General features: G+C 43.4%; 1 protein-coding gene across 1 annotated transcript; it reads left to right on the top strand.

Annotated features, from left to right (window-relative positions):
- Positions 1–2,033: 2,033 nt before the first annotated feature.
- On the top strand, positions 2,034–12,045 carry LOC112880665 (serine/threonine-protein kinase TIO). The gene is made up of 22 exons (XM_025945398.1): positions 2,034–2,281; positions 2,413–2,487; positions 2,691–2,783; positions 2,882–2,956; positions 3,063–3,155; positions 3,608–3,671; positions 4,182–4,266; positions 4,496–4,568; positions 4,658–4,726; positions 4,822–4,899; positions 5,023–5,125; positions 5,215–5,352; positions 5,627–5,765; positions 6,501–6,669; positions 7,078–7,176; positions 7,276–7,788; positions 8,994–10,139; positions 10,210–10,443; positions 10,550–10,693; positions 10,780–10,860; positions 10,963–11,151; positions 11,358–12,045. Exons 1-22 carry the CDS (start codon positions 2,192–2,194, stop codon positions 11,601–11,603), a joined length of 3,996 nt encoding a protein of 1,331 aa, XP_025801183.1. The 5' UTR covers positions 2,034–2,191; the 3' UTR covers positions 11,604–12,045.
- Positions 12,046–12,130: the final 85 nt, after the last annotated feature.

The following is a 12,130-nucleotide window of genomic DNA, read 5'->3' as shown; positions in this document are numbered from 1 at the left end:
TTCGCCTCTGAGGTTGCCCAGCCCTGACGGGTACGATCTCATGGAGCTCAAAAGCCCAATGCACTTCGGGCAGGCCTTGAGGAGTCGACAGCTTTGCATCTCGCGTCGGCAGCGCTCCTCCATGTCTCAGTGGCAGCGAGCTTGTGTGCAGCAGCATCGGACGTGCAATGCGGAGGCCAGGAGGCTCGCGGCAGTCCGGATTTGAGTTGGGAGAGGAGGAACTGAGGAAGGGAAAATGGTAAGGGGAGAGGAAGACCGGTGCCGCACACTAACGACGCGCTTGCCTCACTCCACGCAAGCGACCACATCGCCGCCCGACGGAATGGGGCACGCCGCACACGTGGTAGGGACTAGGGAGGCTCGCCACATCAGCTCTAGGAAGGAGGGAAGCAAGGGAGGTGGACACTGCAGCGGCGTCGGGTGGCAACAAAGCAGAAGGGTGAAGGGAGCAGGGACGGACCAGCGCGGAGCAGACGGCTGAGGATGATGAAATTTTGCGAGTCAAGGATGGCTGGCTCGGTCGGCGGTGCCCATTGGCAATGCGGGGATGACGGGTCAGATGTCGACTTTCCATTTGCACTGCAACAAACAGTAACACGAGGCCTCCAATGACCAGGGAATTCTTCGGGTACAAGAGTTTACTTTATTATTCAGCTCTAGTCTTCAGCGATCCATCCTCAGCTGGACGCAAAGGCTTGCTTTCATCACAATGCAATACAACTTGGTTGAGCAGCTTGCTGACTGTGCTAGTTTCTGCAGCTGCATCCATTTGGTGTGCATACCTGCACTGTGATTAATTATTCACATTCGATTGAAATGAAGCAGCTCATCAAGGTAATTAAACAAGAAAGACATATAGAGAGGTGGTTTAAATATTTGTTCTCGGAACCGAACGCCAAGCTAGCGAGATGATCGGTGGATGACGCAAAGCCAACCAAGGGAAGGGAGAGATGAAGCCGGGGAGGGAACCTGGCTAGCCACGACAGTATGTAGAGCATGCAGTAAGGGTGGTTGGAGTTTATTTGGAGCACTGGTAGAAAGAGTAGCAGAGCCTTGCGGCAATATATATATAGAACAATCCGAATAAAATTTTGTCGCTAACTAAATATTATTATATACTAGCACAAGCACAGTGCCCTTGCGTTACGATGGTAATATAAATTTTATCCGGATCTACATGAAACCACCAACTTTACGCTCTTTCCCTCCGTACACAGACCGTGCTGCGCATGAAGCATTGATTGTTCGGGTTCTGCTTGGAATTCCGATTAATTTGTCCGGGTTCCTATTAGGATTGATTTCGATTTCGATCAGTATTCCGATTGACGGACCAACAAGGAATCATTGTTTGCTTTAGAAATTGGATAGTAGAGGAGAGATACAAACATACGGCTGGCACTCATGTATCGTCAGCATCTACCAGTGTCAGATAGTAGATTCATTCCTATGCTTGCATTGCAAGACTTCCTTGACCCCCTTCAAATCAGAAATTAAATGAAATCAATGTATAGTCAGCACTCAAATGATACAAAAGCAAAGTCACTCAATTCACCTTTAACATGATATTGAATTTAAACTAATCGGTAATATATTATATTATAATTAAAGGCTAAAACGTGGTCATTGAGACTTAATTTTCTGAACCCCATGCGGATCGGAGAAGGTAATGACCATCTACATGCTTATTGCATGCATAAAACATTGCTCAATCTTATCAATGTAAATATTTTGTGTTTCTACACGGACGTACATGGGCCGGTTTCTCCGTCTCATTTTTCCAAATAAAAAGAAAAAAAATCATCATTCCGGGCCGACAGCTGGCCAGCCGTTAAGGCCCAATAGAACGGATGGGCCAAGAGCCCAAGACCAACCGACGACCCACCCGGACACTGATGACGATGACGATCCCCCCATCCCCAGCAATTCGAAATCCGCCCAGCGAGCGGGAAAAATATTTAATAGTTTAGTCCCCAAACAAATTCCCCATTCCCAAATCAAATCAACTCAAATCGAGACTGCGACGCCTCCACACCCCTCCTTCTCCTCCTCCTCCATCGCCGGTGGCCGCCGCCCCTCCATCACTCCACACCAGCGACCAGATCCCCGCCTACTCAATCGTCGGGGACCTTGCCGGCAAGGGCCGAGGCCTCCTCTCCCTGCTCGTGTCTGGTTGCACCTAGGGTTTTGCGAGATGGGGATAGAGGATTACCATGTCATCGACCTCGTCGGGGAGGGCTCCTTTGGCAAGGTTTACAAGGGCAGGCGCAAGTACACTCGCCAGGTAAGCCTCATTCGGACCACCACCCTCCCTCTCCCTGGATTTGGGCCCAATCTGATGTTAGTAGATGAACTGGATTGTGTGCCTTTATAATTCATAGGCTTTGTTTTCTTCTCTTTTGAGTTTTGGTCCAGACGGTTGCGATGAAGTTCATTCTTAAGCATGGCAAGACCGATAAGGATTTACACAACCTAAGGCAGGAGATTGAGGTAACTACAGCCGTCTTTTTTTTTCTGCATGCACTTCAAATCTTGGCAATCTGCCTGTGAAACACAGAAAAACATCTCTTACCCTTGCAACTGCGGTAGACAGCAATAGGGTTTACAACACACCAGTTGGCCAGGCGCTACTGAGTTTTTTTGGTTATCTCACTGTACCATCTCACCTTTTGCTGTCATCCACAACTTGGTAGATCCTAAGGAAACTCAAACACGAGAACATAATCGAAATGATTGATGCTTTTGAAACCCCTCAGGAGTTTTGCGTTGTCACAGAGTTTGCTCAGGTACGCAACAACTCGGTTTGGTTGCTATGTGCTTTCTCACCTTTAATTGGTTCCAGTATATTCAGGTCCTCTAACTTCACTGAAAATGCTTGTCTCAGGGAGAGCTGTTTGAAGTGCTTGAGGACGATAAATGCCTTCCAGAGGAACAAGTTCAGGCGATTGCTAAGCAGCTGGTATATATGCACTTCACTCTTATTTCTGTGTTCTTTGCTTATGCACCATAGCAACCCAGACTTGTTTTGGTTGCCTTCATGGTTCCATCAACACATCTCATTTCAGGTAAAAGCATTGTATTACTTGCATTCCAATCGTATTATTCACCGGGATATGAAACCTCAGAACATCCTTATTGGGAAAGGATCTGTTGTAAAGGTAATTTCTGATCCATGTTGGCATGCATAATTTAACAGTGACTGATCATCCTTTTCAAATTTGCTGAAGTTCTTATTAGATTATTAACATAAGTTTTTCTTCACTGCACAGTAGATGCTTCAAATTAACACATCTCCAAGATGTTGTTCTCGCTAATCTATTGTCAAATTCTCAATTATTTGCTACATCTATGCAGCTGTATACATATACAGTGCACACAATCCTATATTTCATGGTTCAATGCAGTTTATCAATCCATCTGGTGTGTTTCAGTTTCCTGTTAAGTTTCTTACGGTACGATGTTGACTAAATCATGTTACTCGAATGAGCTTTCATCCCAGCGGCTATGATCTTGCCTTGAATGTTCAGTTCAATAACTGTTCTAGTTGTAATTCTCATCCACTACAAACAATGGTTGAAATTACAATTCTGTTCTTTCTTTCCTTTTACAGCTTTGCGACTTCGGCTTTGCTCGTGCCATGTCAGCTAATACTGTTGTATTACGCTCCATAAAAGGTATTTATTTTTCATCTTCTCATGCTAGCTGACATTCTTTTTTTTTTTTCTGTCTTGCTCTTGCAGCCTGTTTGGTATGTTTCATTTCATAATCGACTACAGATCTCTGGATCTTGCAAGTCCCTCAAGCCATCTGTTGCCTTGGCTGATATATTAACATATTCAAAATGTAATGGCAATTGACGAATTTTAAAAGGAGTCATGTGATTTAGCTGTATTCGTCATCTCTCTTAAAGCTGTACTATTTCAGTACATAGCTCATTTATGAACCCCAACTGCTCTGCCTGTGTTTCCTTCAAATTTTCGAGTGGTCTTCTCACTGGATATAGTTGATCCCAAACTCATACTTTCCGAAACACACTGGCTGGTCTGTACTCTCTAATTTGTCATATGGAGGTCCCCTTTGAATGGAGCTGTTTTTTTTTATAGATTATATTCAGGCATATGCTATATTGTCATAAGTTCCTTTTGGCAACCTTTCATTTCACTAGGCTTGCTTTTACTCTGCAGGAACCCCTTTATATATGGCTCCAGAACTTGTGAGAGAACAGCCATATAACCACACAGCTGATTTGTGGTCCCTTGGGGTTATCTTGTATGTACATCCACGTTTTTCCTATTCAGACCTTGTTAACTCTGTATTCTGTAATCTTCTCTTGCTAGTACATTCTCGATTTCAAAGTATTGTCCTTCTTTTTGTATCACTTGTGACCTTAATATATCGCTGGCCTTGGTTACACAGTTCAGCCTGCAGCCATCTGCATGCTTTGTGTTTGATAGTCTATCTACTCTTATCAAGTTAAGTTTACTGTTTGGTTGACCAGGTATGAACTGTTTGTTGGACAGCCCCCTTTTTATACAAATTCGGTCTATGCACTTATACGGCACATCGTCAAGGTTACCATGCTTATTTAGTTATTTATTCAATTATTTGTGATCTTTTTCTATTCTCAAAACTGATTTATATGCTTTCCTCAATGCAACAGGATCCTGTTAAATATCCAGATAACATGAGTGCACACTTTAAGAGCTTCCTGAAGGGTCTACTAAACAAGGTTATAGATGTCATATTTCCCCACATCACATCCAGTGAGTTCATCCATTCCCCATTTTATTTTCTAATGCTGTGTGACTGTGTATGATGGAATAGATGCCTCAAAGTAGATTAACCTGGCCAGCATTACTAGAGCACCCATTTGTCAAAGATGATTCAATGGCATCAGCAGCTGTAAGTATCTTCAGTTATATACTAAGATAAATAAAGGAATTCTAGTATCTAAGCAAGTTAGTACTCAGAATATCACAAAAATTACATGCTAAAGGATCATTATTTACATTTTTTTTAACCCAGGATACCCTAACTGCACCTTTTCAAGTTAAAGGATCAGAAGATACTCGGAGAACAGAAGAAATCCAAACATCAAGGAACCAGGCTTCCCCAGCTGACCCACAAAGTAAATAATTTAAATAGCAAGCCTATATCCTGTTGCTTTGACATTTTTTATTCAAGTGTTATACCTTGAACTGATCTAATGTTTGGCAGGTACAATTACTGCTACCAATAGGGAAAATGCCTCTGATAAACCAAAAGGCAACAGAAAACTAGATGGCGCTATGCAAGCTACCGAGGACCATCATGGTTCATCTACTGGTGCTGTTCCTGAAAGCCGCTCTCCCTCAGGCAAGTTATTATCCAAGCAATTTTTTTTCTCGAATGCGAAGGAGAACTGCATATCATTGCATTAAGAAGAAGAGAGAAACATTTATAAGACACCACAGACCCACTTCATACCAGAACCTGTTACAGTCGCGCCAGGGAAACAGACTGAACACCCACTCCAAACAAATATTCAAATTGTGACTTTTAAGTAGTATTTGGGGGGTAGTGTTGTTGATTAGTACAGCATGTTTCATCCCTGGAAATTTAGGTGCTCTTTCTAAATACTTCATTGCAGAGTGTACTGCTTTGGATAAACTGGAAAAAGCTTCGCAGAAAGTAAAAGGTGCAAACAACATTGTTGAAGACAGAGAAGCAATGTCAACCATTGTCAGCCCCATCAAAACTTGGCTGACTAATCCTCCAAGTTCGCCCAGGTAAATTTATAGCTTTTCCATTCCTCACAAACTGATCAGGCATTCTTTTCTCCTGAAAATGTGAAGAAAGAATATGGTTAACCCAAATTGAGGTGCTTACGACACACATAGTTTCTCAAGAATGGTGTTTATCCTTTATTGTGTAGTTAATGGCATAGTAGTCAAGGGTGTTATTGTCATTTCCTAGTCTAGGGTTTCCTTTGTTGACACTTTTCATGTGTGCACTCTACTAATTTATATCAGTTGCGAATGGGTGCCTAGCTGGATTGTTTAGGTGGCCTCAGTAGCACTCCTCAGGTCCTGGGTTCGACTTCCGGTGGGAGCGAATTTGAGGCTGGGGTTAAAAAAATCCCCTCGCCTGCCTACACGCCAAAGCACATGGAAAAGTGGTCCCGGCCCGCTCCAGCCCGCTCTCACATGGGTTACGTTACGGGGAACGGCACCCCTGTGTAAGGGTGGGGCATGGATTCAGGGGTTTTCTTGGCCTGCGTGAGAGATCTTCTCTTAGTCAATGCCTGGGGGCTGTCATACCCCCCCAGGTCAAGTTTTTTTTAATTTTATATCAGTTCAGTGGTAATTTCTCATTTATAAAGTATTTATGCTGTCTAATTGCATGACATAAGATGGAATATTTGGATGTGGACAATGTATAACATTCACTCAGCAGAAGTCTTCCTCCTGGTTTCATCATGCCAAGTCTCTAATTTCAGTGGATGCTTGGTTCAACTCTTACAGGGAACTGAACATTGATGGAGCAAATCAGTCACTTAGAATTATTAAAAATTTAATTGATGCTGGGTCATGTCAATCTTATGCGGTGAAGATTGACATCTGTATGCTTCTTGAGTTTACAAATCTCATTATCAGAACGAAGCTTTCAGATGCCTATGGCCTTGTAACGAAGGTACTTTCAGAAGTCAGAAAGTGGTTTTTGTTCCCTATAAAATATTGAAACACCCCAATAAAGTAGTAATCAACTGAAAGCAACTTCTTTTGACATACTATGGCCCTGTTTGTTTCAGCTTATGGCCGATTTTGAATGCTCGATTTTGAGAAATCCAAAAATCAGATGACTCCCATAATCGAGAATCGAGAATCCAGCTGATTATGGATTCTCGATTTTGGGAGTCATCTGATATTTGGATTTTCCAAAATCGAGCCTTCAAAATCGGGCAGAAGCTGAAACAAACAGGATCTATATCACACAAGTATGTTCTGAAATTATCAGTTTTGAAAAGAGAGTAATTCTTACTTTGCGAGGGATGTCTTGGATGGTATAACTTGCAATATATAACCATGTTTTTTTTGGTAGTGCCTGCCAATTGCACGAAAACTACTGGATACAAATGATGAAGTTATCTTAAGCTCTTATGACAGATACTGGTCCTCCCTGTATGAGCTTTATTCTCAGGTAACACTTTGCTACCCACTTCAGGTTTTATTGTCAGCTATACTGCCCCCCCCCCCCCCCCCCCTCTTTATCTTTGATTATGAGATTTTTGATATGCAGATCCTGACCTCTACAGTGGACCCATCTGGAAGAATTTCTCGTGAGTCAACTGCCTGCCTTGCTCTGATGTTGTCTCGGGTTATCTCTGGGTTGAAAGCAAGTATGTCATCCGAAGGCACAAAGGCAGTTGATGAAAGTCTCCTTAAGATTATTGATCACGCAAGGAGGTCACATTTGCTGGAGCTCTTATGTGAATGTCTGATAACCTCGGGTTCAGACATAATATCAGGTTCTACAAACATGGTACCTGCTGCTTGTGAGGCATGCAAGGCTATTTGGTATCTAGCTCATGCTGTTGACATGTCCATCAGTGCACACCATTTTTCATTTCCTTTAGCTAATTCATGGCGACAAATTCACTCTATGCAAGAGCAAGGTTCAATGGCAGATTCAAACTCTACCAATCTAATAAACATATTTGTCAAATCATTTCTGGCCTCACGACCAATGCAGGTTGCAGTTTACCACTGCTTGCATAATGGTCTAGAATCAGCTATTCATGCTTGTCTTCAGGTAACTCAGATGCTGTTCGACTATAAATCTATACGGTTTCACTCAGCACCTTTCTTCTCCATGGTGGTGCATATTTTTTGTAGGCCTTGTGAAAAGTTAAGATAACATAGAAGTGTGCACTTCTTTTAAAGAAATCCATTCATCACGTTGCATTGGCATGGGGGAAATATCATCATGTGTTTTTCCATCACAAAGTTGAAGTATATCTGCACAAATGCAGGTTTTAGTTTGCTCTAAAACTAAATTGCAGAAATTAGAAATGGATGCATGGTTGATTGAGCATCCTTTTGCACCAAGAACTGTTAGGAGTAGTGTTCCACAAGGCGCTACTCCGCGCTCGCCTAGGCGTGCTTATGCGCTAGGTGGTGGGGTACCAATGGGCCTAGGGGGTAGGTAGTAGTACCCTAGGCGGCGCCCATGCTTTGGCAGTGAAAGGCGGATGGGATGGGATGTCAGGCAGCAGCGCTGGAGGCTGGGATGAGTTGGCCCGCGGTGGTGGCGGAGTCAGAGGTGGGGAACGCTGCGGAGGCGGAGGAGGAAGAGGAGGCTGGGATGTCGGCCCGTGGTGGCAGCAGAGGCGGGGAGTAAGGTGGGGCTGTTGAGACTCGGGTTGGGCTGCTTTGGAGGTCCTTCTATCCAACTTTAATCCCACTGGTCCCCTGTTTTTCTTTTTCTTTTTGAGGTATATATATGTGAATGGCACCCCTAGATTACCACCTAGAGAGCGCCTAGTGCCTTTTCTAACCTTGGTTCATAGAGAATCTTTATCTTATACATTCAAACTGTAAGTTGTTCCTTCACAGTTGGATATGTAATAAATTAAGTATAGAATCAACAGTTGATTCGATTAGATTTCATGAGGGCTAGCATTGGCACAGGTAACTTGCTGAAGTAACTCCTTGGAGTTGGAATCCTGGTCTTAGGTCAATATTGTGATAGCCTCAACCTAGAGTTATAAAGCATGCCACTTATAGTTAGTTGCATTGTCAGCAGCAACATTATGAAAAATCCCATTTCAGAATTTCTTTGGACAGATCAATTGGTGACCGAACAAATTACTAACATTGAACATTTCACACTCTTCAGTTCACATGCCACATTACTGCAATTCATTTTCCATTGCCACAAATTAGGAAATATTGTGTTTTTCTTACTGATTTTACATCTGCTGTATTGATTCTTAATGCATCTAAATTGTTTTTCAGCTTATCTCAAGGGCCTGTCTGCAGAATGTTTCTTTCTGTGCCATCATTTGTCGTCCATGGAATTCACCATCTGATGTTGATGCAGTAGAATATGGTGGAGATGGAACAATTGTGTCTGACACGTTTTCGTTATTGTCACTGTGTGGATCTTATTTTAATAATGAATCTAAGCAGAATAGCAATCAGAAATGCAAGCTATCCAACCCTTATGCTTTGGTAGTGCACTGCTGCCTTGCATTAGCGGCAATAGCTGCATGTCTCAAGTCAGAGGGGGGGTTTTCAGCATCAGTTATCCTAACAAGTTCCCAGAAAAAACAGCGGTCCCGGCTCTCAGTTCTTGCACAGCTCTCATCAGTTGATGATACAGTCAAGAGTTGCCTGCAGCCACACTGTGCATCTGCAATGCTCGCGCTTTCATCACTTGTTTCTCTTGGAAACGGAGGTCAGACCAGATCTTCTCTTTGTGAAACCGCCCTTGCTTTGTTTCCTCGTATGGCAACACTGCACACGCTGCTGAAGCTGTGGCTATCTGATGGAAGTGAAGCACTTTGTCGATATAATGCTGGCCTTCTAAATCTTTTTGGACTCCGTGATGGAAGTATTGGGATGTTAGAGACGAGATTGAAATGGGGCGGGCCATTGGCCATTGAACAAGCCTGCTCAGTTGGCATCCCACAGATCCTAATCCGCTTGCTTACAGATGGTTTCTCAAAAGAGACATCTGACGGGAAAGGTGGTTCAATGAATCGCAGTGGGTTGTCTCCTCTGGGAGTTGTCTGGACTCTCTCTGCTTTATCTCAATGCCTTCCTGGTGGAGTTTTCCGTGAAATTCTGTATAGAAGGGAGCAGTTAAAGCTCTTAACTGAGCTGTTGTCTGATATACACCTCAAGGCATTGGCAGCCTGGACGGGTCTTGGTGGTGGGAAGAGGGGAGTTCGAGAGCTGATAAACGCAGTTGTTGATATCTTGGCATTTCCATTTGTTGCAGTGCAGAGTTCTCCGAACATGCCATCAGCATCTGCATCCATCAATAGTGGCTTCCTGCTTAACGTTGCATCGCCTGGTGGACGAATCGGTACCGAGAACAAGGAAATGCTCAAAACTATCGAGCAATACATGCCTCAGTACATTCAAGTTCTGCTGGAGGTCTGATTAGTTGGCTCTACTTTTTTCTTGTTTATCAGTGAACATTTCCATGATTTACTCTCTTCTTCAGGTTGGTGTTCCTGGATGTATGCTTCGCTGTCTTGACTATGTTGACATGGAAGATCTAGCTAGGCCCTTGGCCATTGTGGCCAAAATGGCAGGTTACCGACCACTTGCTTTGCGGCTTCTTAAAGAAGGCCTTCTAGATCCTAGTAGAGTAGCAGGATTACTCGAGGATCCTATTGCAAAGGAAACTCTGCTTGATTTCCTTATGATTGTTTCTGACCTTGCTCGGATGTCAAAGGTTTGCCATTTCTTGGCATCTCTGCACTTTTCTTGGATGTCTAGGAAAGATGTTATACTGTGATGATGAATTGGATATACAAACTGACATATGGTGATTGTGCCAGGATTTTTATGCACCCATTGATAAAGCTGGCCTTGTTGGATTTCTGAAGAACTACTTGTCTAATGAAGATCCTGATATAAGAGCAAAAGCTTGCAGTGCCATTGGCAACATGTGTCGCCACAGCTCCTACTTTTATAGTCCACTTGTAAGGAAGTATACATATATTTTTAATTTCTTTGCAGACTGAAATGGTATGCCAGTAGTATTAACTTTGCTGTTTTCTGGTAACAGGCAACAAATAAGGTGATCCAGCTCGTGGTTGACAGATGTTCTGATCCTGACAAACGCACACGGAAGTTTGCATGTTTTGCTGTAAGTTTGTTAAAATGCCTATAGAAGAGTTGAACTTATTTATCCAGTTTCAAGAGGAGAGCCGGACTGACTGAGCTACTTGTTTAATTCTTGCCATGTCAGGTTGGCAATGCTGCTTATCATAATGACATGCTGTATGAAGAACTAAGGCGGTCCATACCTCAACTTACTACGTTACTTCTTGGTCCTGAGGAGGATAAAACCAAAGGCAATGCTGCAGGTGCGCTCAGTAATCTAGTGAGGAACTCTGACATACTTTGTGAAGACATTGTCTCCCAAGGCGCAATTCAGGTCTGTCAAGTCTTGCCTACTGCTCATTTTCATGTTCTATTGTCTGCATCGACTGGCTTCTAATCCAACTCTAGTTCAATAAAACTGTTGAGAAAATGCTCTTAGTTTTGTGTTCTATGAAAAATGGATGGACGGCCGTAATGCTGATGGAAGAACTTGGTCAAGTCTTTGTTACACAACCCATACCCGAACTTATTGTTGTGCAGGCACTGCTGAAGATGGTCGGCAGTTACTCTACGGTTGCCCTGAGCCCCAGTAGGCGTGACGCTCTTACTGAATCGCCGCTAAGAATCGTGCTCTTCGCCCTGCGCAAGATGTGCGACCATGCCATCTGCAGGAACTTCCTCCGATCTTCAGAGCTGCTCCCAGTCATTGTTCACCTACGGCAGTCACCCGATCCAACAATTTCCGAGTACGCTTCTGCCATCGCGAGCAGGGCGTGCCAGGCCTGACGGTTCATGTGTTGTACACAGGGCATGATCGTGCCACAGCGCCCCGAATCTACAGTCCATCTGTAGTTGTTGGAGTCGTAATGCTGTCAGTATTGTGCATAAGACATTTGCCAACCTAGTGAGGTTACATCCTTGATCTACTGTTTGTTGTCTAGTAAGGCTTGTGGACTGTCCGCGTCTTGCTGAACCAGCGATCAGTCCAGAACAGAACAAATTCCCCATCGCCCTGGTGCACCACGATGGAGATCAGGTGAGGTTGCCTTTGCAAGTGCTACATCGGAAGCTGCTGCTGTCTTTCTTTTTTTCTTTTTGAAAGGAAAAGAAGCTGCTGCTGTCACTGCGTGGTTGCCGTTGCCATCTTCTTCATTAGCACTAGCAAAAGCAACATCACGTGTCCATGCAGAGGTAGCCTTATTAATTAATTTATGCGGGACTTCTGGAAGATCATGTGGGGAGATTGGAGAATGTTTTTCTTTTTTATAATTGTAATAAACTTTAAGTAAAACATACATGGATAAATCCAAATG

Source organism: Panicum hallii, chromosome 2, assembly GCF_002211085.1.
Source record: "Panicum hallii strain FIL2 chromosome 2, PHallii_v3.1, whole genome shotgun sequence".
In the NCBI taxonomy this organism is placed as follows: Eukaryota; Viridiplantae; Streptophyta; class Magnoliopsida; order Poales; family Poaceae; genus Panicum; species Panicum hallii.
This window is presented reverse-complemented; position numbering and strand designations above follow the sequence as displayed.

Coding starts and splice junctions, on each gene's coding strand:
- LOC112880665 (XM_025945398.1), top strand. CDS start 2,192: ATGGGGATAGAGGATTACCATGTCATCGACCTCGTCGGGGAGGGCTCC. Junction 3,672..4,181: donor TGTATTACGCTCCATAAAAG/GTATTTATTTTT, acceptor TTTACTCTGCAG/GAACCCCTTTATATATGGCT. Junction 5,126..5,214: donor TTCCCCAGCTGACCCACAAA/GTAAATAATTTA, acceptor AATGTTTGGCAG/GTACAATTACTGCTACCAAT.